At 50.7% G+C, this 25,794-nt stretch overlaps 2 protein-coding genes across 2 annotated transcripts; one reads left to right on the top strand and one right to left on the bottom strand.

Moving 5' to 3' along the window:
• The first annotated feature begins 1,096 nt into the window (after nt 1–1,096).
• RASL12 (RAS like family 12) lies at nt 1,097–15,842 on the top strand. Its single transcript, XM_030814565.1, has 5 exons — nt 1,097–1,650; nt 4,032–4,088; nt 9,833–9,906; nt 10,634–10,824; nt 13,903–15,842. The coding sequence occupies exons 1-5, from the start codon at nt 1,548–1,550 to the stop codon at nt 14,276–14,278; spliced, it is 801 nt and encodes a 266-aa protein (XP_030670425.1). The 5' UTR covers nt 1,097–1,547; the 3' UTR covers nt 14,279–15,842.
• On the bottom strand, nt 15,782–23,901 carry SLC51B (solute carrier family 51 beta subunit). Its single transcript, XM_003267105.3, has 4 exons — nt 23,564–23,901; nt 19,044–19,255; nt 17,532–17,622; nt 15,782–16,201 (listed from the first exon to the last, which is right to left on the bottom strand). The coding sequence occupies exons 2-4, from the start codon at nt 19,138–19,140 to the stop codon at nt 16,003–16,005; spliced, it is 387 nt and encodes a 128-aa protein (XP_003267153.1). The 5' UTR covers nt 19,141–19,255; nt 23,564–23,901; the 3' UTR covers nt 15,782–16,002.
• Nucleotides 23,902–25,794: the final 1,893 nt, after the last annotated feature.

The following is a 25,794-nucleotide window of genomic DNA, read 5'->3' as shown; positions in this document are numbered from 1 at the left end:
AACTTGGCTCCCACTTTCTCAACTCCTACAACTCAAAGGAAAACCCTTGGCCATTAGCTGTGTGACTAATTCTGGCCTGAGAGTGTAATCTAAACAAATTCCACCCGCTACCTTAATAACACAGCTGGTTTACCATGATCTCCACAAAATACAACTAGGCCGAGTCGATATTCATGTCCTGGCCAGGAAAATAATTGTTCTTCACTGAAGAGTCGTTACTACCGTCCAGCTCTGACCCTGGGCCCTGCCTGCACACCTGGTTTTCCATGGTTCCTCTGTGGGTGGGTGGGTAGATGAGTTAACCATCTGGGGGAAGGAGAAGGAGAAGGGCTGCCGTGAGAGGTCTTTGAGGCCCCCATGCCTTTCCCCGCTCTAACCTGGAGTATACTCCAGAAGAGATGCCTCGCAGGGTTCTAGAATGTACGCGGGCCTGGAGCCCAGGGCTGATTCTGTCACTCTCTATTTTGCCTCATTTTCCCCTTCCTTTAGTATTTATAGATGGGGACACCGAAGCCCAAAGAAGCAAGGTGACTTGCCCAAGATCACTCTAGGGCAGGAGCTGGCACTAGATCCTAAGTGTCCAGGTTCGTGGTGTGGGCCCTTTGCCCTGTCTTTGGTATGACCAGATTTACCCTGAGTCCCAAGGGGAATGACCAGGTGACCCCTGCCAGGCCCACCACCAATCCCAGAATTGCTGTAGGCAAGAGGCGGTGCCAGGTTTTAGAACAAACACTCCATTTACACAACAAGCCACAAACACATGCAACTCATTAGCTCCCATTAGGGAGAGACAGTAATTCAGAATGGATTAGGTTTCTTGAAGCTGAACCCATATTGGCCCTGAAATCTTAGTAAGGGGTTCTCTCCGCCCCGGCCCTCTCTCAGAAGCCTGGGTTCCGAATGGGTTCTGCAGTGAGGCCTCTGGAGTCTCCACAGCAAAGGGCAGAATAATGTGACTGGGGATATAGAGTGCCAAGGCTGAGCTAAAGAAAGGGCAAGGCTTGGAATTGAACCCAGGAAGCTTCCTGGAGGAGGAGGCGGGGCTGGCTTGGTAGAACAAAGGGAGGAGTGGATTTTCTTGCTGGTGAAAAGAGATTGAGTGGGAGGTTCAGGGAAGAGTGCAAACATCCTTCCCCCTCTCCCCCTAGCCCTGGGGCTCCCTCTCTCTGCTCCTTCCCGGCCAGGTCTGGGGGCGCTCGGGAGGGTGACGGGCCGGGTCCTAGAGGCCCAGCCCGGCGGAGGGGGCGCGGCCGGCAGGAGCTCCCTCCCTGCTCCAGGAGCCGGCTGAGCGCGCCCCGCGGGGGGCTCCGCAGCCCTTACAAGGAGTTTGGTGGTGCTTGGGGTGGCCCCGCCCGCCAGGCTCCACCGGCCCCTCCTCCCCGCGGGGTGGCAGCCCGCTGGACGCGGGGCCGAGGGCGCGGACGCCGACGGGTCCGGGGCCGCGCGCTCCAGGGAAGCCTGCATCCCGCTCCCCTGGGCCCCGACGGGCGGGCGCATTGCGCGTGGCCCACCGGCCGCAGACCTGCGTGGCCGTCCAGGGCGTCGCCATGTCCTCGGTGTTTGGAAAACCCCGCGCGGGCAGCGGGCCTCAGAGCGCGCCCCTCGAGGTCAACCTGGCCATCTTGGGGCGCCGCGGGGCTGGCAAGTCTGGTGAGTGGCGCGGGGGGAACCTGAGCCGCCAGGTGCGGAGCTGGGCGTGGGTGGGGGGACAGTGCGCCGTGCTCTTGGGGGCAGGTTCTTCCACTGGCTTGGGGGAGCTTCCTTCACCCAGGAGGGTCGCACAAGACACCGTGATTTTCTTTGCCTCAGTTTCCCTGTTGCCGGGCTTTCTCTTCTCTCGGCTTTGTACTCAGTTCCACCATCTCTGTCTTCTGTTCCCTGCCTGCCTCTTCCCTTTGTGTCTTCCCACTGTCTCTGTCCTCCGTATCAGTGACCTCTGCTGTCTCTCCCCTCTCTCTTACTCTGTGTCTCGGAGTCCTTTACTGGTCGGTCTCCCCTGCCACCAACCTTCCAACCCCTACCCCTATGACCTACCCTGGGGCCAGCAGTCAGTCTTGGCGACTGGCTCCAAAGGGACCTGTTGGGCACTGATCCCCCCAACCCAAGGCGCCTCTTTGAGCTTAGTCGCAGCCTTGCTACTCCCTGATTAGGCTTGGGGGAAGACTTCCCGTCCAACTCTTCCCCCTCCACACCCCCTCCCCGTAGAAGGGAGCTGGTGAAGTCACTAGCTGTTGAGATTTTTCAGGGAAGGTCCACTCCCCCACTCCCACCCCGATTCCCTGGGATTCTGGGACAAGTTGTGCATTCTTATCAAATGTGTTTGTTTCAAGCCAGACCCCTCTCAACTTTCTGGAAACACATTGGGTTATGGTTCCAGGTGCATGGGATTGTCCTTGATGAGCCAAGATCTTGGGCTTCCATTAAGATAATTTGTGTCAACACTGAACTATGCTACTCCTGGCTGGCTGAAGGAGGGAGGGCAGAGGGGGTCCTCCATTGGCTGTTTTTCCAGTTTTAGCCATTAGTGATGGCCAACCCAAGCTCAGCTGGCTGTGGGTTTCCTCCCCAGAGTGTTCTGTGAGACTCACTGGGGGCCTACTCTCTGATTTTGAAGCCAGCCCCACCCCCAGTGAGGGGACTCTGAATCTGTTTTCCTACAGAAGGGATTACCCTCTTCCTTTGAAAGATTTGCCCTTTGAAAATCAGATTGTTATCCGTAGCTCTGTAACTGGTACCGTTTAGCCAGTGACTACATAAAAGAAAGAATTTAACTTTTAAAATATGTATTCCCTGGGTATTCGTTTGTAAACTGACACTGTTAGGAATCCTAGGAAAGAATTTTAAGGATTTTATTCACAATGTCACTTTTTTTTTTTTGAAGACAGTGTCTCTGTCACTCAGGCTGGAGTACAGTGGTGTGATCATGACTCACTATAGCCTCAAACTCCTGGGCTCAAGCGATCTTCCCTCTCAGCCTCCTGAGTAGCTAGGACTACAGGCATGCCAGCATGCCTGGTTAATTTTTCAATTTTTTTAGAGATACAGTCTCACTGCATTGCCCAGGCTGGTCTCAATCCCAAAGCACTGGAATTACAGGCATCACATTACTTTTCTTTCTTTCTTTCTCTTTGTTTCTTTCTCTTTTCTTCCTACCTTTTTCTCTTTCTCTTTTCCCTCCCTCCATCCCTCCCATCCCTCTCTTCCTCTTTCTTTTCTTTTTCTTTCTTCCTTTCTCTCTCTTCTTTCTTTCTCTTTCTTTCTTTTCTTCTCTCTCTTCTCTACTCTCTTTTCTTTCTTTCCAAACAAGCAGTAGTGAACATTACTTTTTGAGGGTCCAGTATAGTAGTTGGCTGGTCCTTGCTTTATGTGGCTACACTCTGAACCAAAGAGAGCTTAATTCTTGAGTTTTACATCCTGCCGAGATACCCGTGATGAGTGTAGAGGCCCCAGAGAAAGCCAAGACTTGCGATGTGGGAGACCAGGACCAGAATGTGTTTCTTCGGGACACAGACCTCACCTGGACCTTAACTGGAAAGCCCAGGCGCTTGGGGATTTATACCCTTTCCAAAGATCAACCACTGCAATCAACTCTGCTTGTCCTGTGTTTTTGGCTTGTAGCCAAAGCCTAGAATAAATAGCCCCACACTTCAGAATCTCTGTGACTTGTCCGGGGTGGGCGACACCTCCCTTCAGTTGAGGTTTCACTAGGCTGACTCTAGGGTAATGGTGGCATGGGTCCTGACCCCTGAGTTCATACCTTCACAAACACCCCTTAGGCTCGCCACTCATTGCTTTCCTTGCCATTAAAAAAAATTCCCAGGGTGCAATTAGAGGCACTTGGCTCCCCATAGTTCTGGTTTCCTTCTGAGCCTCTCAAACCAATTCCTCAGTTCCCTAGCTTCGTTCTCTGGGAGAGCTGAGCTTGGTGTCAGCCGGGGATCACAGGGGTTAGATAAGGCCTCCCTAAAACGAGGGGCCAGCGGCTAGATTTGGCCGCGGAGATGGAGCCAACTTCTTTCTGCTTCTTGCAGCCCTGACCGTGAAGTTTCTGACCAAGAGGTTTATCAGTGAATATGACCCCAACTTGGGTAAGAAACTACTCCCCGTACCTTCTGCTGCCTGCGCCCCACCTGGAGTGCTCCCCTGGGACCTACCCCGTGGGTGGGCACTGACCAGGACTGCATGTCTGGGGACAGAAGAGAGAAGCCGCCAGGATGACCCAGCCCATGGGGGAAAATGTTTAAAGTGTCAGAAATACCCCTTCCACAGCCCATCCCAGACAACTGGGGGGTGGCCTAATTCACAGAACTAAGAGAGGCTGATTTACCCTAAAATATGAGGTGTGAAGAAACTTAAAAAAATAAAAAATAAACATAGCAAGACATCCACATCCAAACAGGTATTATTCTTGGGCCAGGTGTGGTGGCTCATGCCCGTAATCTCAGCACTTTGGGAGGCCGAGGCGGGTGGATCACCTGAGGTCAGGAGTTAATGACCAGCCTGGCCAACATGGTGAAACTCCGTCTCTACTAAAAATACAAAAATTAGCTGGGCGTAGTGGTGTGTGCCTGTAATCCCGGCTTCTAGGGAGGCTGAGGCAGGAGAACTGCTTGAACCCGGGAGGCAGAGGTTGCAGTGAGCCAAGATTGTGCGATCGTGCCACTGCACTGCAGCCTGGGCGACAGAGAGAGACTCTGTTTAAAAAAAAAAACAAACTCAAAACCAAATAGGTATTATTCTTCAAGATGGTCACTCAGTGTTCTCTTCCAGAAAAGCTGGGCAGGACATTCGAGAAATTCTCTAGTGGTGCTGGCTTCTGAACCAGTTTTTTAACCATATGAGAAAACAACTCTTGTTTTCATCGCTGCATCATGGTATATTGGAAAAAGGAATGTTTCAGTGTCAGTCAGAGCTAGGTTTGAATCCTACCTGGCTCTGCTCCTTATTGGCAACCTTGAGCCAGTCAGCTAACCTCTCTGAGCTACTGTTTCCTCATCTGTAAAATGGGCATTAAAAAATACTTAGAGAATTGCTGTGAGGATTAAAGAAATAACACATGTAAAAGATCTAGCCTAGTACTTGACCCACAGTAGGCACTCAATGCATTTTTGCTTTTCCTTCCTCCTCAAATGGCTTCCCATACACAGTGGCTTAGATTCCCTTCTAAAACAAATCAAAGCAGGATTTTATTAGTATAAATGTTGCTTAAAGCTCACATGTATAACATTTGTCTATTGTAAACTGTTCACTGAGAGCCATAAGCTGTCTGGATGATATTAGCCTTTAGAAAATGGGTGTTGCTGTTTTGGATTATTTTCCCCATTCATAAAAATCAAATAAAGCATTCATGGGGCCCCTGAGAGCCCTCCAAAGAAGCCTAAGGCTCTGTGACACAGTGGAAACCCCCTGCGCTCCCTGCAGCAGGCCCCTGATACAGTGCTCCTGCCGCACCTGGAGGGGAGAGCTCCTTACCCCTAGTGGTGCCCAGCCCCTTAGTTCAGGCTGGAATCCAGCACCAAATCCCAGTGTTGCAGCAGGCAGAGACATCAGGACTATTTAGTCCCCTGGTTTAAAAAAGCTTTTCCTTAGGTAGCAGAATCCCTTCTTCCAAATTTTAAACAGAACCTCAGGGTGTCAAACAGAGAGAGCAAAAGGGTTCCCATGGGTAAGTCAGGGATGCAGGGCAGGTGACATGGTGACAGTCCCTAAGAGATTTGTTCCTCGAAGCTCTGCTTGACCCCCGGTGCCTTGGCACAGCCCTTCAGTGCTACGGTGGAGGAAACAGGCCCAAGGAACTAAGGATTCTGGGCCAAGGTCACCCAGATGAGGCCCTTTGATTAGCAGAGGTCAGCTCCAGAGAGAGGAGGACACAGGATGCAATGGTGTGCTGGTCGGCGAGGTGTTGGAAGAGGCCAGAGCGTGGAATAGAGATGGGGTGGAGAAACTGAGGACAGAGGTGAGGTGGGAGGACAGGAAGGAAAGGCACACAAGCAGACACGGTGTCTGGGAAAGGACAAGGGGAATTCCCAAGGACAGGGCCTCAAAAGACATATCCGGCCTAATTCAAGTATTGCATGGGTCATGCTTATACTAAAAATTATTCCTTTTTTGTTTGAAATTCAGATTTAACTGGGCATCTTGTATTTTTCCTGGCAACTCACCTCCAGTCTGTCTTCCTCCCTGCCTTCCAATCCATACTGTCACAGGGTCCCACCGGATGAGCCTATTAGGGTGGTGGTTTGAGCCTCCTGATTGAGTAATTTTGGAGTTCTGACCTGGTAGTGGAATGCGTGGGCAGACTGTCTGGGAAGTGGGCAGCCCCACAATGGTCAGTCCCCCCGGCCTGTGGTCTCTGACACTACACTGACAGCCCACGTGTCAGAGAGCCAACCAGACATTCTCCCCTCAGACTCTCTGGGAGGCCAGTGCCACTCCTCGAAGGTTCTGCTGGGAAGGGCCTAAACATTCCGGCCACTGTCCCATTGTTGTTTCCAGCAGCAGCAGAGACTGAGATGAGAACGTTTCCTTCTGTGGATAAAGGTCTCCACATTCCAGTGGGGAGCTAGCCATCAGCAATGCTGGTAGAACAACTCTCTACGCCCTTCCTAGGTCTTCTGAGAGCCTGAGCTCATTTGGTGAGCCTTGAGGGTGGAGATTCATTCCCGCTTCCAGCAGGTAGCACAGTACTAGCCTCAGTGTAGATGAGGGGCGTAAATTTTGGTTTTAGGATTACCCTTTAAAGAAGAGCTCCTATCACGATCCTCATTTTATAGGTGGAGAAATGGAGGAAGAGAGGGCTCAGTGATTTGCCTTAAGATTATGGAGACCCTCAGGCACAAAGGAAGACGAGGCGTGGCTCCAGTTGCTCTCCGCTAGGAGCAGCCTCATGTCATAGAGGGCCTGGAGTCAGAGGCCTGTGTGGTACGGGGCCCTCTGAGCTGCGGTTTCCCCATCTGGAAGATGGGACCAATGGCCTGTGCTCTGGCTGTGTAAGAGTTGCACCGTGTTCTGGGGTGTGGCTGTTAGAGCTGGTAGGAGCTGAGAGATTCAGTGTCTGTGGAAGGGCTTTGCCTGTGCTGAGCCTCGCAGGAGGGGGCAGGCGTCTCCAGGAGAATATTCTTCTCTCCCAGAAGGGCTGAGGGTGCCTCATCTGGCTTAGCCAGGGAAGAATGTCAGCTTCTCACTCCTCTTGCCCTCCCTCCTCATCCAGCGAGGACATAGGCACCATTTCTTTTTTCTTTTTTTTTGGTCACCCAGGCTGGAGTGCAGTGGCGTGATCTCGGCTCACTGCAAGCTCCACCTCCTGGGTTCACACCATTCTCCTGCCTCAGCCTCCCGAGTAGCTGGGACTACAGGTGCCTGCCACCACGCCCGGCTAATTTTTTTGTATTTTTAGTAGAGACGGCGTTTCACCATGTTCAGCAGGATGGTCTTGAACTCCTGACCTTGTGATCCGCCCACCTCAGCCTCCCAAAGTGCTGGGATTACAGGTGTGAGCCACCACACCCAGCCTGACATAGGCACCATTTCTGAGGCAGCACCCTATATACACTCTGACGTGAGCTTCTGTGGTGCCATTTAAAAAATTATTACCGTAAATGAGAGGAAAACATCGGCAAATTCAAAACTTTGGGAAATGACTCTTCTCTCCACCCAAAAGTCCACAGAATATTAATTACAACCAGGTGTTAGGAAACCCATATATTTAAGGACACCAGAGTACTCTGAGGCAGGGACTTGGTGATAGGAAGTCTGGACATTACTGTGACTGGGAAAGGAGCCCCTCACTCCTGCCCCAGCCCCTGAGGCCTGTCACCTCTTCTGTAAAGGGAGGCTGGACAGTATGAGCTCCAAGGCTTCTTCCAGCTCATGCAGGCGTGTTCCACATCCCCGCCAGACTGGGTGACTCTGGTATTCCCTTGTACTCTGCCCAGACAGAGCTGGAGGGTGGGCTGATTCACTGAGCAGTCACGGGGTGAGGGGGTCCCATTGTGAACACAGCCCAGCCTAGAAGCCCTAAGTTCAAGTTCCTTCTGCTGATTAGGTGCTGTGTGGCCTTGGGTGAGATCCCTTCTCTGGGCCTCACCTTGCCATCTCTCTACAATGGAGCTAACAGCAACCTTGAAAGGCTGTCATGCTGTGGGCAGGAGACCAAGATTGGGCTAGCGCCTTTCACTGGGCTGGGCAGGACACTGCGCCCTTTGGGGGCAACCCCTAAAAGGGGGTGCATCTGACATCTTTGACTGGAAAATAAAGACAGATCTGAAAGAGATGTAAGCATCTAGGGGCAGCTCTTCTTGGACCAAATATAGTTAAACATTTGGAACATAGTTTCCATTAGATTTTTTTTTGTCTTTGCATAAGAGCAGCTATTTATCCAAGTCCCCAAAGCAGGCTGGGGACAAGAAGCTGTCTGTGATTCATGCTGGATGCTAGTGGACCTGGAGTGTGTCCAGGCCAGCTTGGCTGCCAGTGGCCCTCAGAGAGAAGTGTTTGACTAAATTCAGCCAGGGTTGGGGGCATGCCCTCTCACAGTGGATGCTGCCAGGAAGGCAGAGACCATCCCAATTCTGCCAAAAGGTGTCTTCTTTAGGGTCACTAGGGGCAGGGGACACCTAGGGAAAGGTGATAACCAAGTGCACTCACACATGTGGGCCAATGACACAGGCACAGATTGGGGGTGGGGAGAATGACTGCCAACATGGCCACAAGGTCCTCTGCTGCTTTCTCAGATTTGAGATCATGAGAACCATATATATATAAAAAGTAACAACTCGAGAAATTCAAATAAGGTCACTAGTTTGGTTCATAGTATGGTATCAGTGTAAATTTCTTTTTGATCATTGGGCTATGGTTGTGTAAGGTGATGACATTGGGGGAAGCTGGGTGAAGAGTATACAGGAACTCTGTACTATTTTACAACTTCTATGTCAGTCTAAAGTTATTTCAAAGTTAAAAAATCACCTGGGAATGTGATCCTGCCCCATTAACTTTGGAACACCATGGTTCCCACTGCCCTCACCAGGCATGTATGGTGAGCCAGGCCCCATGCCTGGGAGCAGGGGGGCATCCAGTTCTTACAGAGCCCTGGGAGATGGGACCGTTAAATGAGATAATATCAAGCACTTAGCACAGCGCCTGGGACAAAGGAAAGGCTTGGAAACTGTTAGCAATGTTATCATAGTGTTCCCATTTTAAAATGAGGAAACAGCCTCAGAGAGCTGAAGTGATTTGGCCAAGTCACAAAGCTAAAAAGCAGCTGACATTGGGTTTAATACCACATTCTCCAACTGAAAACTTCTGACTACACTAGACTCCCCTGCTGTCATGTTGACAAAGATTATTTGTAAAACCTTCTCGGAACTTCAAAGGGGGTCTGACTGCCATCCTTCCATCATATCGTGTACTTCTCTCTTCCCTTGTCTCTTCTCCCACTGGGGACAGGAGGATGGTCGGGGGGAAGATAGTGGGAAAGCCTGGGGTTCTGGGATAGAGGGGCTAGCAGTGCTGCTCCTGAGCCAGCCTGTGCTGCTAACAGGATCTAGGGGCCACACACTCGACTCTATCCTGCTGGTTTTGTGTGTGGGTCCAGAACACAGACCCACCCCTAAGGTGTGGTCTGTGAGTGACCACTGATGCTGAGCCCTGCAGGTGGAGCAGCATCTCCTTGCCTGTAGCCTCCATGTGGGTGAGAACCAAGGACTTTCCAGTGGTCCTAGCCCAAGAGCAGCTCCTAAGGTCCCCCAAGGCCACACAGTGGTCTAGCACAGAGGGAAGCTCAAACTTACACCCAAGGCACTGTGTCTGACCTGGCTAACCATCTGTGTTGTAGAGGACACCTACAGCTCCGAGGAGACTGTGGACCACCAGCCTGTCCACCTGAGGGTCATGGACACTGCAGACCTGGTAACATTACCTCCATTACCTATGCACTGCTGCGAGTCAGTGTAGCCTCCTGAGAAGTCCTGGCCCAGAGTGCAGGGCCTCAGATAGGCATTTAGATGCCTTTTAAGCTCAAGTTTGCTGTACAACCCTGAATGAGGCACTTGACCTCTCTGGGTCTGAATCCTTCCTTTGCCAAATGAGAAGGATGGGACGGGGCCTGGAGAGACATGATGGTTGCTGGCATCCACTCCGAGATCCTGTGCTGTGGGGTTCTGTGCCTGTGCACACAAGGAGACAGGTGCACACCTGTTTACACAGATGCTCCTGGTGAGAGCCCCTCAGCCCAGGTCTCTCCCACACACAAGTCTCCCCCCATGTCTTCACCACCCCCTGCCAAGGCTGGATGCCAGTTACTCTCAGAAGCCAAAGGGGCAGCATGAACTCAACCCAAAACCAGCGGTGCCCAGGGACAGCCAGGTCTCTGTAGGGACCATGCCAGAGTCTTTGGCTCTGGGCCCAAGGGGCCAAGGTCTCCAAGTCTCTGGCTGGGTGGTGGGAGGGAGGTTCATGAGACAATGTCTCCTTTCACACCAAGCCAAATCCACACTCAAGTGCCCCTTTGAAAGGGCTCTGCTGAGAAACAATATACAAAGACCGGGGAGTGGGGAGGTGGGATTGGGCGGCTCAGGTGAAGGCCTTTACCTCAACCTCCTCTGCCCCCCGGCGGGGCTTCTCTCCTTCACCCCAGGACACCCCCAGGAACTGCGAGCGCTACCTGAACTGGGCCCATGCCTTCCTGGTGGTGTACAGCGTCGACAGCCGCCAGAGCTTTGATAGCAGCAGCAGCTACCTGGAGCTGCTTGCCTTGCACGCGAAGGAGACACAGCGCAGCGTCCCTGCCCTGCTGCTGGGCAACAAGCTGGACATGGCTCAGTACAGGTGAGCACAGCCTGCTTGGCCCTTGTCTCCAGAGCTCGCTTTCTTCACTTGTAAGGGCAGGTGGCATCTTCAGGGATTAGTGGGCTGCTAAGAACAGTCATCCCCTTGAATTGAGGTAGAAGGGACTATATGTTTGTTTGTTTGTTTGTGTGTTTGTTTTCTGAGACGGAGTCTCACTCTGTCACCCAGGCTGGAGTGCAATGGCACCATCTTGGCTCACTGCGACCTCCACCTCCTGGGTTCAAGTGATTCTCCTGCCTCAGCCTTCCCAGTAGCTGGGATTACAGGTGCCTGCCACTAAGCCCGGCTAATTTTTGTGTTTTTAGTAGAGACGGGGTTTCGCCTTGTTGGCCAGGCTGGTCTTGAACTCCTGAACTCGTGATCCACCTGCCTCGGCCTCCCAAAGTGTGGGATTATAGGCGTGAGCCACCGCGCCCGGCCAAAGGGATTATTTTATAAGGGTATGGTAGATGTTGGTCTTCCAGGCAGCCAAGGACTTGAAGGAAAAGGTTTCTGGGTCACACAGGGGCTGCACCCTGAAAGTCAGAAGAGTGGCCACTCCTTCCACCCTCTTGGGTCTCTGTGAATTCTCCTGGACTCACCCTTCTTGCCTGAGTCTATCTGACCTTCTTGTCCCACTCCCAGCAGCTGACTGGTCTAATGCCCAATTCCAATTCTAAGGAGAGAGGCTCTGATGGGCTCCTTGGTCAGGTGTCTGCTCTGGTCCAACCGGCTCTTGCCTCACCCAGACCCACCCTCCCACACTCACTCCCACAGTTGGCTGGGCTGAGGGCAGGTTCTCTTAGAAAGGGTTGGACTCGAATCAGAGGTCAGAGACTGGGCCAGAGGACGCATTACTGAAGAATACTGCAGCCATATTTTGCTTGGCTGGCATAGTGTCTTAAAAGACCTAGAACTGGAATGCTTCGAGGTGGGGCACGCTCTCTCCAGCCGACCCCAGGCCTCGCCACTCCCCGTAGTTTACCTCCACCCTCTCCATGCATTCAAGTTGCCTGCCTGGCCCTGAAGCATTTGACACTGTGATGCCTGAACTTGAGTAATGCCACTGGATTTCTCCAGCACTGACCTTGTCCTCTGTGGCCAGTCTACCTGCAAGGGATAGCCCCTTCCACCAGCCACTCATCCCTCCCTGTTCACGGTTGGTCAGTCCTGCTTCCCTAGGCCCCAAGGGCACATTGACTGGTGTTAGCAAGGAGGGGACCCTTTGTTTAGCACGGGTCAGATGGGCAGTGGGAAAAAGAGAGGTGTGGGACCGTGAAGGCGGACTATGGTGAGAGGCCTTCAAAGGTGGCCAAGCCCTCAGACCTAGGCAAATTGTGTCTCAGGGAATGAGGGAAGTCATGTGACCTGAAAGCTGCTGAAGGTAGTCTTTGAGGAATCGCAGACCCTCTTAGGGGTCAGAAGACTGGATTGTGAGTAGGCCAGTTTTCAGTACAGGGAAAAAAAGCTACAGATCACTCTTTTGACCCCAATCTTTGCCAAAGGGATTGTCTAAAATGGTTTGGGAGCAAATAACAAAGAATACATGCTCAAATGAAGCTGCACCCATCTGTTCCCTAAAAACAACTCAGGACAATGTATTCCTATTTCATTCTTCGATCAAGTCCCGAGTTTAGTAGATTAGGATTCTGGGAAGCACAGGAAGTCTGACTTTTAGCTGAGCATTGGCCATTGTCTCCCACGACTGTCTCACTGTTAAAAGGGTAAAATGTGGGTTAGGTTGATGCTTCCCAAGCCACTGATGAAATTTTCCCTAGGATGCAACAAAATAAGAAAAAGGACAATGTTCTGTGCCTCTGTCACCCACTCACACACATGCACGCACACATGGGGTTTGTGTTTGTGAAAATTCATTATTCAAGCCCCCACAATGACAAAGTTGCAGATTCAAGCTCATCATAAAAGCAAATAATAGCAAGTGTTCTTTCCAAAAGGGTTCCTCAGGAAGTGGTGAGCTTACTGGCAGAACACCAGCCCTGGGTGTGGAATAGATTCGATGCCTCTGACTTTTTGTCCTAGTTACTCACTGTCTCTGAGACCGCCCCCCCACCATGGAGTGGCACTCTGGGCAGCTAGCCCACTCTCAGCCCCTGCTCCTGCCAGGTCAGCCTTGGGCTCAGAAACTTTTCCCACCATGGCCCACTCGAGTGCCTCCTCTCATCTAGTGGCTGTACTATTGTCCTCGGGAATGGGCAGTGGGACAGCTCAGCAGTAGGTCAGGAAGATCCAGCCAGTGGAATCTCGGCCCCAAGACCTCAGGGACCCCCCAATCTCTTCCTTCTTCTAGACATCCGACCTACGCAAGAGCCAGTCTTCTTTTTCTTCCCGCCTCGATTCCCGTGGCTTTCAGGTCAGAAGCCTCCAGGACCTTCCCAAGTTCCGGACATTCTATCCTCCCTTCACGGGAGGTGGTGTAGGACCAAGCCAGAATAGGTGTTGCCCCCTCTCTCCTTTTGCCCTCCTCACCATGAAATGTTGTCACCCCTGCCCTCTCCTGCTTCTGCCCTGGAGAGGCAGACAGAACACCCCAGGAGCCCTGAGAACTCTGCCAACCACAGGCTTCTGGAGTCACCTCTGTGGTCTAACCCTTCAGTCCAAATGACTGCTTCTCTCTAGAGCTGATCCCACAAGCCAGAGCTGTGGGTGGCCCGTTTCCTGCCCCAGGGACCCATATTGGGGTAGAGAAGAGATGGGGCTGGGAATGGCCCTGCTTCCTCCAGCCACAGGCAGGGTCTAGCATAGGGGATTTGGAGTAGCTTCTTACCCTCATCCTCATCCCAAAATTCTGGCTTGGGTGACATCAGCTACCATTTATTGAGCACTGACTGTGCCAGGTACTGTGCTAGGCACTTGAAACAAATTGTCTTTTGTAATCCTAACAACCCTGAGAGGCAGAGGTCAGTAACCCATTGTACTGATGAGAACACTGAGACTCAGAGAGGTGAAGATGACCCCAGGCCACCCAGCTAGTCCATGGGGCGCTGGGTGTAGGAGCTGGTCTGCCTGACTCGGCACAGCCTGCTCCTAACTCCCTGCGTCACCCTGCTTCCTCACCAGGCAAGTCACCAAGGCAGAGGGTGTGGCTTTGGCAGGCAGGTTTGGGTGCCTGTTTTTCGAGGTCTCTGCCTGTCTGGACTTTGAGCACGTGCAGCATGTCTTCCATGAGGCAGTGCGAGAGGCACGGCGGAAGCTGGAGAAGAGCCCCCTGACCCGGCCCCTCTTCATCTCTGAGGAGAGGGCCCTGCCCCACCAGGCCCCGCTCACCGCCCGGCATGGGCTGGCCAGCTGCACCTTCAACACGCTCTCCACTGTCAGCCTGAAGGAGGTGCCCACCGTGGCCCAGGCCAAGCTGGTCACCGTGAAGTCATCCCGGGCCCAGAGCAAGCGCAAGGCGCCTACCCTGACCCTCCTGAAGGGCTTCAAGATCTTCTGAGGGCCCCTCCCCAGGAAGCCTAGGCTTGGTGGCTGGACAGGACTGCAGCGGGAAAGGGGCTGGCTTCTCACCACCGGCCTTTCCCTCTGATGGACAGCAGACCCCGCCTCCAGCACCAAGCAGTGTCCCTACACTCAGTTCACTGTGTGAGCTGGAGTGGCAGGCAGGGATGCTGCTTCTGTTCCCTCCAGGCCTTGGTCTTCATGGTAACCACCGTGTCTGTGGCCCTGGAGGGAAACAGCCACTGTGACAACCCAGAGACCTGGGGTCAGCCTTAAGTAGGAAGAAATTGCAGTGTCTATCCTGCTGCCATCAGCCCTTCCTGCTCCAGCTACAGTTGGGCCAGCTGTGGCCTTAGTGGACGGTCTGGGTGGATAGCTCTGTCAATGTCAGGCCCGAGAACAGCCTGCGGAATGACAGCCCTGGGGTCCTTGTGCCACCTGGTGGATGGGAAAGGCAGAGCGGCTGCAGTTTCAGAGGCCAGAGCCTGGCCCTTCTGTCATCTGCTGACTTCACAGAAGGCCCAGGCTACAAACCCCACAGTTTATCCAAGGAAAATCTAGTTAAAATAATCCAATGGACAGAAGCCCCAGGAAGGGGTATTTCCAACACTTGGCATCTCATTGAGGATAAAAGGGAGGGACTGTGGGTTGTCCAATGTAAGGAGCCCCAGAGTTCTTTCACCAGCAGACAGATTCCCCCTGTGTTTTCCCACTGTTAAGGACTCTGCCCAAAGAACCTCAGCACCAGCTCTCTCAAGTTTAATGATCCAGGCTACAGAAGAAAGTTGTCACTCCAGTGAGTTACCCAGGGCTCCAGGGAGCCCACAGCAGCATCAGACCCATCCAGGGGCTACAGGGCCTGCCCCCTTACAGGTGGAAACACAGTATACCCGATTGTCGTCTGGTTTGGCAGGACCCAGGACCCTCAGAAATGAGTCTGAGTGTTCAAAGCCCACTTTAGAACCTAAAGCATTTTGGGTTAATAAAGCAAAATTTTGCATATGTTATTTGGTGGTGTCACCGCAGCTTATACCAGGACACCATGGCTCAGACATGGGATCAGGACATACCTTTGAGATCCCACCGTTAGCAAGAAAAGGCTCTCCAAGGCAGGCAGTGTGGTAGTTGTCTGATTTGTTTACCACATGCCAGGTCCCAGGGAAGTCTTGCACAGACTCATAGCAGACAAGCAGGGAAAGGAGAGGGTCCTGGTGGGCGGAAGGATTGCGAAGGGGATTCTGGGCCTGGAAGCCTGCTCCTTCCCCTCTCAGCAGTCTCAGGACTACTGTTGGATTGCAAACAGCATCTCTGACCCAGTCTTCGGCCTCATTCTGTGCATGGAGGAGCTGAGGTCAGAGTGGGGCTGTGAACTACTCAAGACCACATGCTTGGAGTCCTAGCCAGGCTTCCTGACCCACAGGCCAGCTACGGATTTTGCACTTTTGCTCCAGGCCACTTGTGTGTGTATGTGTGTGTGTACCACTGCCATCTGAACAAACTATGCAATACCACCTGCTCACTTCCAGGAGCATTTTAATAAAAGATTTTTTTTAATAACAGAATTTTAGTTTGCTTGCAGTTCATTCATTGTATCTGCTAAGAAAAAAAGAAAAAGAAAAAAGCGGCTGCTTGGGAGAGACTGTAAAACCTGAGAGGTTTCAGGCCACTGAGCTGAGCCCAGATCACGTGCCTGGCTTAGGATGGGGCTTCTCTGAATCCTCACTAGCTCTCAGTTTCTGGTACCTCCGGAAGGAAAACTGACAGCACATCTCTCTCTTTTAACTCAAGTTCCACCTGGGCCAAGTTTGGCTTTTCTGAGAGCAAAGTCTCTGTTAGGTTGTTTAAGCTATTGTGATCCTTGGCCTCATGCAAATGCAGGACTTCTGGAGTTTCTTTTTCTGGTGGCTGCATCTTTTCTTTTCTGGGGGGACAGGGAACAGTGTTAATCAAGGGGGCTGAGTGGTTGGGGCAGGACTGGGTCTCCCAAATGGCTTAAAGAGTCTAGGGAAAATCCTATATGCAGTTTGGGAGCTACTGGAGGAGAAGCGGCAATGGTTGGATATTCCTTCAACAGAGAAATGGCTTACGCTTGTGCGTGTGTCATCTCAAGGAATCCTTACTGTCACCTGTGAGCTCAAGTATCATTGCCACCCCTGCACCTTCCAAGTGAGGAAATGTGGTTCAAGGAGGCCAGGTGCAGTGGTTCTCACCTGTAATCCCAGCACTTTGGGAGGCTGAGGCAGGTGGATCACTTGAGGCCAGGTGTTTGAGACCAGTCTGGCCAACATGGCAAAACCCCATCTCTACTAAAAATACAAAAATTAGCTGGGTGTGGTTGTGCCTGTAATTGCAGCTATTTGGGAGGCTGAAGCAGGAGAATCACTTGAACCTGGGAAGCAGAGGTTGCAGTGAGCCGAGATTGCGCCACTGCACTCCATCCTGGGCAAGAGAGACTGTCTCAAAAAAAGCCAAGGATGCACATAGCTAGTGTGTGCACTTAAGCCTCCTGACTCTTGAGTCCTGTGTTCTTTTCACCTAACCACACTGTCTCTGACCTTGGACTGTCATCCTACTTAGCACAAGTCCTTGTCACCACACACCTCATGCCTCACACTACTGCAGGAAATTTCTAACTAATCTCTCTGCCTCTAGGTGTTTCCTTCTCCAAACCACCTAGGCACAACACCAGTCATGTTTCTAAAACCCCATCATGTACACATCACTCCCCTCCCCCAACCACCTTCATTGGCTCTCACTGCCCACTTCCTTAATAACTCCCACGCGTCTGTCCTCTCTGCAGATCGGTTTTATTCAAGGTACCCCTAGACTTCCTGGCCATAGTGGAGGGACCCAGCAGTGGTAAGCTGTCTGCCTAGAGATTCTGGCTGGGTCGTAGGGGGAACAGGTCTGCTGTACCCGTGGACAGCCACTCATCTCTGAGTTGACCTTGCTGAGGTGCATGTGTGCTGATAGGGTGAGAGGGGCAAGCTCCCCTTCTGAATGGCTACACTCCTCCAGGTCATGGCTGTTTCCTGTCCAGGGCCAGGGGGTGGTAATCAAGGACTGTTGCTGTTTGTTTGTTTGTTTGTTTAACAGCTTTGGGTTCTCGAAGGACACTGAAGGCTGAATTTTGCTGTCCCAAAGAGTGGACAGCAATGATCCCTAAGTGACCCTTCTCTAGATTTCCCTCTGGGAAGGCAGGGCCTCTACCCCTCAGAGACCACCCCATCCCCCCAGGACCAGCTCCTCACCTGCTTGCCTGGATGCTTCTTACCAGGAGGACCATGCTTATCATGACCACCACAGCTGCCAGGGCAAGGATGGAATGATTCCAGGGAGATGCTGGGGAAGGACACACAGGACAGAGCCCTGAGGAATGGCCAGGCACCTCTCAAGCCCACTAACAGCTGGGGCCTGGGCTCAGACCCAGCTTACAGCGTCAACTGTCCTTTGCGTGGAGACCCTAATTAAAGATGATCCCCTTGCCCTGGGGCACTCCCAGTCTAACAGGTGGGAGGGTGGAAGACACAGTCTCTACTCTGGAGAAGCCCTAATCTAATGGAGGAGACAGTACTGCAGTTAAATAATAGTGGGGCAACAGGGGTGAAGGGCAGAGGCCTGCGGAGGGCAGGAGACAGGTGGGCCAAGATAAACTTTACAATCTTCAGTTTTGCCAGGGGCTGGCCCTGCGGAGCACAAGGAAAAGAAAGAAGGCTGGCCTTAGTGGCTCACACCTATAATCCCAGCACTTTGGGAAGCCCAGTCAGGTGGATCACATGAGGTCGGGAGTTCAAGACCAGCCTGGCCAACATGGTGAAACCCTGTCTCTACTAAAAATACAAAAATTAGCCGGGTGTGGTGGCATACACTGTAATCCCAGCTACTCGGGAGGCTGAGGCATGAGAATCACTTGAATCCAGGAGGCAGAGCTTGCAGTGAGCCAAGATTGCACCACTGCACTCCAGCCTGGGCAACAGAGTGACCCTGCCTCAAAAAAAAAAAAGGCAAAAAAAAAAAAAAAGAAGAAGAAGAAAGAAAAAAAGAAAAAAAAAAAGGAAAGAAAGAAGGCAGGAGGGTGGAAGGAATGGCAACTGCCCACAGATAATACATAGAGTGACTAAACTGAATGTGGATACTCAAGATTTATCCATGCTGTACCCAGATGAAGCAGGGTCCAGCCTCAGAGCTCTTGCATTTGCTGTCCTCCCTCCAGGAATGTTCCTCCCCCAAATAATCTGCATAGCTAATTATTTCCTTAGTTTCCTGCAAGTCACCTTCCTGATGATAAAAATGTCACCTTTTTAGTGAGGCCTTCCTTGACCACATTACTGCCCTTGCTGCCTACTTCCTATTCTCTTTCTCTGTTTAATTTTTCTTTTTATTACTCATCACCAACGCACTATGCGTTTTAGTTGTTTATTTTTAATCCCCACTAGAATGTACGTTCCATGAAGGCAGAGATTTTTGTGTTTTATTCACTATTGTCACCCCAGTGCTGAGAACAGTGTCTGGTACAGAGTAGGAGCTTAATAAATGTTGTGATGATTGGAGGGCTGCATAAATAAGCGACCACACCCTGAGAAAAGGAAGAGGCGGTCCAGCCAGACCCCTCTGGGTACTGAGACACCCCAGACTGATTCCCTGTCTTGGAGGAAATGTGCCGCCTGACCTGGAGGGGACGACAGTGTCAGGGCCTTCAGCCAAACTCTGTTCTGTGTTGAGGGGCACACCCCCACCCCTGCCATCAATCTCTCACCACTTACCATCTTCCACACGAAAAAACCAAAGCATCTCTTCCAGCAGCTCCTGGGGCACCACAGTACCGGCTGGGTCTCCGGGAGCCCCCTCACTGTGCTCCATGCCCCTTCTCCTGGTGGCGTGTGCGGCTGGCAACGAGGTCCTTAGACCCCTTTGCCCCAGCAGCCCTCCTGGCCTCCTCGGTTCTGGCCCCTGGGCAGAGAAGCCGTGAAGACCCCTGGAAACAAAGCAGAGAGCATGACTGGATATCCCACCCGAGTTTGATCTCCCTCCGTGCCCAAATCCAGATCTCCTCTAGCCCAAAGTTATGGGACCAAAACGACCCGAACGAACCCAGGAGCACGTGGAGCCTGGAAGGGCAGAGACTGTGGAAGTGGGAGTGACTCAAATATTTATTAAAAGCCATCGCATGTGTGGAGGAGCACTGTTCTGGGAGTGAGGAGGACTGAGCCACTGGCGGGTTCTGGGGCCCTTGCAAAGGACATCTCTGGTCTTCGCCTGTCCAGCGTCCCCACCTGGCTTCTACGAGCCCACAGCGCTCCCACGCTGTGTCCCTTGAGTGTCATGCGGTAGTCAATCACAGGCCTGTGTTTCCCCACGTGTCAAAGGCTGGGCCTATCACGCCTCTCTCCTGGGGATTGGCACGCCTACGACACGGAGCGGAGAAAAGGGAAAAGTGCCGGAGGGAAAGGCAGCCGCGGGCTCCTGATGCTGAGAGGGCACCCCCTGCCCCGACCCCGAGAGCTTTTTTTTTTTGGACAAGTTAGCAGAATTGGTTTCTGTTATTTGCAAGGGAAGAACCTGAATCCATGCTCTCTGGATAAATCCCTTACTTCATGTAGGCCTATTTCCATCCCAACTATTAATAATAAACTGAACCTCAGTCAATCTCAAAACAGACATTTTGACGTCTTCTTGTACTAACTGCATTATTACTACTTAATATAAAATTTTCTAGCATCCATACTTTAAAAAACAAAAAGAAATAGGTAAAATTAATTTTGACAACATATATTATTCAGGCCAATATTAAAATTGTTAAGTTATTTTGCTTTTTTGCTTTTTTTTTTCTTTTTTTGAGACGGAATCTCACTCTGTCGCCCAGGCTGGAGTGCAGTGGCACGATCTCTGCTCACTGCAACCTCCGCCTCCCGAGTTCAAGCGATTCTCCTGTCTCAGCCTCCTAAGTAGCTGGAATTACAGGCGCATGTCACTACTGCCCCGCTAATTTTTGTATTTTTAGTAGAGATGGGGATTCACCATGTCGGCCAGGCTGGTCTTGAACTCTTGACCTCAGGTGATCCACCCGCCTTGGCCTCCCAAAGTACTGGGATTACAGGAGTAAGCCACTGCGCCCGGCCCAATAACACATTTTTTTAAAAGGACACACATTAAACACATTAAGCTGTGTCTTGGGGAGGAGGAGGAAGGGAGTAGGAATGGAGATAAACATAACTAAAATAAAACAAGAGAAGTGTTTTGAACAGATCAATTATAAAACATGCTATAGGGCACCAAGAAAAAAAAGTGTACAGGGAGGATCGAAGCATTCTCAGGTCCCCTCACACTCTGTCACTGCCTTAGGAGCTCAACAATCTCAGCCCCAAGTAGCCTTTGGACGCTCAGCCAGGGGCATTCAAAAACAACTGGATGGCAAACAGCCAGACAGAAAATCGAAGTATCAACAAAAGGACTAGCTTTACATCAGAGTTTCCTCTAGCACTAAATGCTCTGAGAAAACTAAAAAGGCATATCTACAAATTGCAAGGGAAAATATTTTGACACGAATGCAATACTGACTTAAGCTTTTCATATGTGAGGGATCATTCATATGTCAAGGTGGAGATGGAAGTCAGGGAGAAAAAAAGACCTTTCTTAGACTTTTTTCTTTCTTTCTTTCTTTTTTTTTTTTTGAGACAGAGTCTTGCTCTGTCGCCCAGGCTGGAGTGCAGTGACGTGGTCTCAACTCACTGCAACCTATGCCTCCTGGGTTCAAGCGGTTCTCGTTTGTGCCTCTGCCTCCCAAGTAGTGGGACTACAGGTGCATGCCACCACGCCCGGCTAATTTTTGTATTTTTAGTAATGATGGGGTTTCATCATGTTTCCCAGCTGGTCTTGAACTCGTGACATCAGGTAATCCATTCACTTCAGCCTCCCAAAATGCTAGGAATATAGGCCTGAGCCACCCTGCCTGGCCCTTTCTTAGACTTTCAAGGACTCACATGCACACTGCCTACTTACTCATTTGAGGGAGATTCTATCTATCTATCTATCTATCCATCCATCTATCTATCATCTATCGATCTATCTGTCTATCTATCTATCTGCCTACCTACCCATCTAAAATCATGGAAAGACAAAGTTACAGGAATGGCCAACAGATGTGATTTTGTGTTCTAGCTCCAACTGACTGTCCAGAGCACTGTCCAAGAAGGATTTTGACATTCCATCCAGTCGCAGATGTAAGAGTGCCTGGATTGATTAGTAACATCAGCCACAGGCCACTGTCCCATATGCAAACCACTGAACTCACAGAGAAAAGTGTCGAAGTTGAGAAACCAAATACAGTCTTCTTCTAGGGTGTGGGATGAGATTTAGACACATGGGACATTCACGTTGACCACTTCTGTGTTGTGTGGCTTCTTATGGGTATACACTGCTTTGATGAGAACAATACATGTAATTCCATTTTTAATGTGTATATATATTTATATGTATATTTTGTCTATTTATATGCTTTTTTTTTTTTTTGAGATGGAGTTTTGTTTTTGCTGCCCAGGCTGGAGTGTAATGGTGTGATCTCGGCTCACTGCAACCACCGCCTCCCAGGTTCAAGAAATTCTCTTGCCTCAGCCTCCTGAGTAGCTGGGGCTACAGGCATGTGCCACCACACCAGGCTAATTTTTGTTTTTTTAGTAGAGATGGGATTTCACCATGTTTGCCAGGCTGGTCTCGAACTCCAGACCTCAGGTGATCTGCCCACCTCAGCCTCCCAAAGTGCTGGGATTAAATGTGTGAGCCACTGCACCCAGCCTTTGTATGCATTTTTAAATGTAGGTATTTATTGTACTTATACCTTTTGAGACAAGAATTCCAATTTTTGATATTTAATTAATGGAACTAATCAGATCAGTGTACAAAGACGCGGGTAAGCTATTGTCCACAGTGGAGTGGTGTTTTTTTGTTTTTTGTTTTTTGAGACAGAGTCTGGCTCTGTCGCCCAGGCTGGAGTGCAATGGCACCATCTCGGCTCACTGCAACCTCCATCTCCTGGGCACAAGCGATCCTCCCACCTCAGCCTCCTGAGCAGCTGGTACAACAGGCATGTGCCACCACGCCCGGCTAATTTTTGTATTTTTTGTAGAGACGGGGTTTCATCATGTTGCCCAGGCTGGCCTTGAACTTCTGAGTTCAAGCGATCTGCCCACCTTGTCCTCCCAAAATGCTGGGAATACAGGCATGAGCCACCGCGCCTGGCCAAAATATGTTTAAAATATGTTTAATATTGTTACAATAAACACATACCAACCAACAAAAAATCAAAATGACAAACTGGATACAAATCCAGAACTGAGAGTCAGCCCTCCTCAGCTATGTTAGATGCCACAGAAACAAACGACATATTTCTTTCTTTTTTTTGAGACAGAGTTTCACTCTTTTTGCCCAGGCTGCAGTGCAATGGCATGATCTCAGCTCACTGCAACCTCCACCTCCCAGGTTCGAGTGATTCTCCTGCCTCAGCCTCCCAAGTAGCTGTGATTATAGGCATCCACCACCATGTCCAGCTAATTTTGTATTTATTTATTTAGAGACAGAGTTTCACTCTTGTTGCCCAGGGTGGAGTGTAATGGCACCATCTCAGCTCACTGCAACCTCCGCCTCCTGGGTTCAAGTGATTCTCCTGCCTCAGCTTCCTGAGTAGCTGGGATTATAGGTGCCCGCCACCACACCCAGCTAATTTTTGTATTATTAGTAGAGACGGGGTTTCACCACATTGGCCAGGCTACTCTCGAACTCCTGACCTGAGGTGATCCATCCGCCTCAGCCTCCCAAAGTGCTGGGATTACAGGCATGAGCCACCGCACCCGGCCAATTTTGTATTTTTAGTAGAGATGAGGTTTCACCACGTTAGCCGGGGTGGTCTCGAACTCCTGACCTCAGGTGATCGGCCTGCCTCGGCCTCCAAAAGTGCTGGAATTACAGGCGTGAGCCGCTGCGCCCGGCCAAAGACATATTTCTATCAAAGCACGTATCCGGTTTGCTTCTAAAGTGAGCATCATATTGTCATTTGCATGATTAAATTAAACTTTATGCCTTATTTGCATTTTATTAGTTTTGCCTTTAATGTTCTTTTCTTGTTCCAGGATCCCATTTAGGATGTCACACTGCATTTAGTTGTCTTGTCTCCTTAAGCCCCTCTGGGAGATCTCTGCATTTTAAACAAGGCTTAACCATCTGCCACTGGACTGTGACTTCTGCCAAAGACTTGGGCCACCCATCCCCAAGGCAAGATGAGGACACTCACCCTGGATCCTGAGTTCCTGAGGACTGCCTTGATCTGCTGTTGGGAGCAGCACTGATTTCTGTATCTTCCTTTTCCTCCTCTTTATGGGACAACAGGATAGTCTTTACACTTGAGCTCTCCCAGGCAGTAACAGCTGTCACTTAGGGGACAGTGCCTGGAGAGCCTCTGGCAGCTGGACCCATCTGGTAGCTCTGGCCTTAGCACACACCCAGGCCTGGAACCTTCTCTATCACTCCGGGGTGACTGACCTCTTGAATGAGTGGACTTAGAGTGCAAACAGGCTCCACCTGACTTTCACAATCCGAAAGCACCAGCAGCTCAGTGCTTTCTTTGTTATGTGTTGGCCTCAAGTAAAGAGAAAACATCCGGATCCTCTGGACAGGCAGGAGAATGGACTGCAGACGACCTGTGGTCTGTGGGTTCCATCACTGCAGGGGGATATGTAGTGTGCCCCCTCCAGGTCTCTATTGCCCAATATCATCAATATTTAACCATGGAGCAGGGAGCCAGGCTGGCCTTTTACAGCCTGTGCTTTCTCATAGTGAAGGTCATGGCATCATGTGAATTCCTCACAAGGAGCTGTAAAATATGACCTTTGGAGGTGGGGGTTGGGAAAGGCTGTGTGAGTATCAGTGACCCAGAGAGTAGGAAGCAGGCTAAGGCAAGCAACTTGGTGGGGAAGCAGGAATGAGGTGCTCCTCCCACCTGGCCAGCGCCATTCAGCTCTGATAGTCTATGGACTTTTCCACCAACCGGCCCCGTGTATCTTAGGCAATCATTGTTGGTTTAGCAAGGAGTGGGCTTATGTGAAATAAGCCCACTCCTTTTTTTTTTTTTTTTTTTTTGAGATGGAGTCTCACTCTGTCACCCAGGCTGGAGTGCAGTGGTGCAATCTTGGCTCACTGCAACCTCCGCCTCCCCAGTTCAAGCAATTCTCCTGCCTCGGCCTCCTGAGTAGCTGGGACTACAAGTATGCGCCATCACACCCGGCTAATTTTTTGTATTTTTAGTAGAGATGGTGTTTCACCGTGTTAGCCAGGATAGTCTCGATCTCCTGACCTCGTGATCTGCCCACCTCAGACTCCCAAAGTGCTGGGATTACAGGCATGAGCCACCACGCCCAGCTGCCCACTCTTATTTCTTACTTCACAAATGAAACAGAGGCTGAGTGAGGTCACATGTCAAGCCCAAACTCCTTTATGAGTTAAACATTAGTCAACAGTGTGTACTGTGTGTGCATGGGGCAGAGGAAAGAAGACCCAACAGGGAACCTAGGGGCTGCCTGGAACTGCAGCTCCTCCTCATTTTGTAATGCATTCATTTATTCATTTAATAAATGTTACTTGAGCATCTACTGTGTAGATACGTGGTAAATAAGACAGGTGAGGGCCCTTCTCTCTTGGAGCTCAAACTCCAGGGGAGATAGCCAACAAAAAAGTAAGCAAAAGCATAATTAAAAGATAATTATAGCAGTGATCATTTCTGTGAGTATCTTAAACAACATAATAAGATAGAAAGGGATGAGGTGGGGGAGCCATGATTACTATATTACTGCACTAAAAACTGAATGATGAGGGGTTAACCATGCAAAGACCTGAAAAAGCAGGTACAAAGGCCGGGCGTGGTGGCTCATGCCTGTAATCCCAGCACTTTGGGAGGCCAAGGTAAATCACCAGAGGTCAGGAGTTTGAGACCAGCCTGACCAACAAGGTGAAACCCCATCTCTACTAAAAATAAAAAAATTAGCCAGGTGTGGTGGCAGTTGCCTGTAGTCCCAGCTACTCAGGAGGCTGAGACAGGAGAACTGCTTGAACCTGGGAGGCAGAGGTTGCAGTGAGCTGAGATCGCACCACTGCACTCCAGCCTGGGCAACGGAGCGAGACTTCATCTCAAAAAAAAAAAAAAAAGAAAGAAAGCAGGTACAAAGACACTGAAGAAATAATGAGCTTAATGTGTCTGGGACAAAAAGGTGGCCAATATAGCTGAATCATAGTGATGAGGGGGAAGTGGCATGGAATAAAGTCGGAGGATAGACAGGAGTATCCACTCCTCATGGTGGGCCTTGTAAAACAGGGTAAGGAGTTTGTATTTTACCCTAAAAGTGATGAGAAGCCACTGGAGGGTTTAGGCAGGGAAGTGATGTGATCTAATTGACATTTATCTAAGATCACTTGGCCTGCTGGGTGGAAAATGGATTGTAGGAGAGCAAGAGAGGAACAGGGAGACCATTG

Source organism: Nomascus leucogenys, chromosome 6 (assembly GCF_006542625.1).
Source record: "Nomascus leucogenys isolate Asia chromosome 6, Asia_NLE_v1, whole genome shotgun sequence".
Lineage (NCBI taxonomy): Eukaryota > Metazoa > Chordata > Mammalia > Primates > Hylobatidae > Nomascus > Nomascus leucogenys.
The sequence above is the reverse complement of the archived record's forward strand: the minus strand, read 5'-3'. Positions and strand labels throughout refer to the sequence as shown.

What these genes read in the sequence shown, in the direction of transcription:
- RASL12 (XM_030814565.1), top strand. Translation starts at nt 1,548, where the DNA reads ATGTCCTCGGTGTTTGGAAAACCCCGCGCGGGCAGCGGGCCTCAGAGC. An exon ending in CCGCGGGGCTGGCAAGTCTG is followed by an intron (nt 1,651 to 4,031) that starts GTGAGTGGCGCG and finishes TGCTTCTTGCAG; the next exon opens with CCCTGACCGTGAAGTTTCTG. An exon ending in CTGGACATGGCTCAGTACAG is followed by an intron (nt 10,825 to 13,902) that starts GTGAGCACAGCC and finishes CTTCCTCACCAG; the next exon opens with GCAAGTCACCAAGGCAGAGG.
- SLC51B (XM_003267105.3), bottom strand. Translation starts at nt 19,140, where the DNA reads ATGGAGCACAGTGAGGGGGCTCCCGGAGACCCAGCCGGTACTGTGGTG. An exon ending in GTTTTTTCGTGTGGAAGATG is followed by an intron (nt 17,623 to 19,043) that starts GTAAGTGGTGAG and finishes GTCCTTCCCCAG; the next exon opens with CATCTCCCTGGAATCATTCC. An exon ending in AGAAGCATCCAGGCAAGCAG is followed by an intron (nt 16,202 to 17,531) that starts GTGAGGAGCTGG and finishes CTGTCCCCCCAG; the next exon opens with AAAAGAAAAGATGCAGCCAC.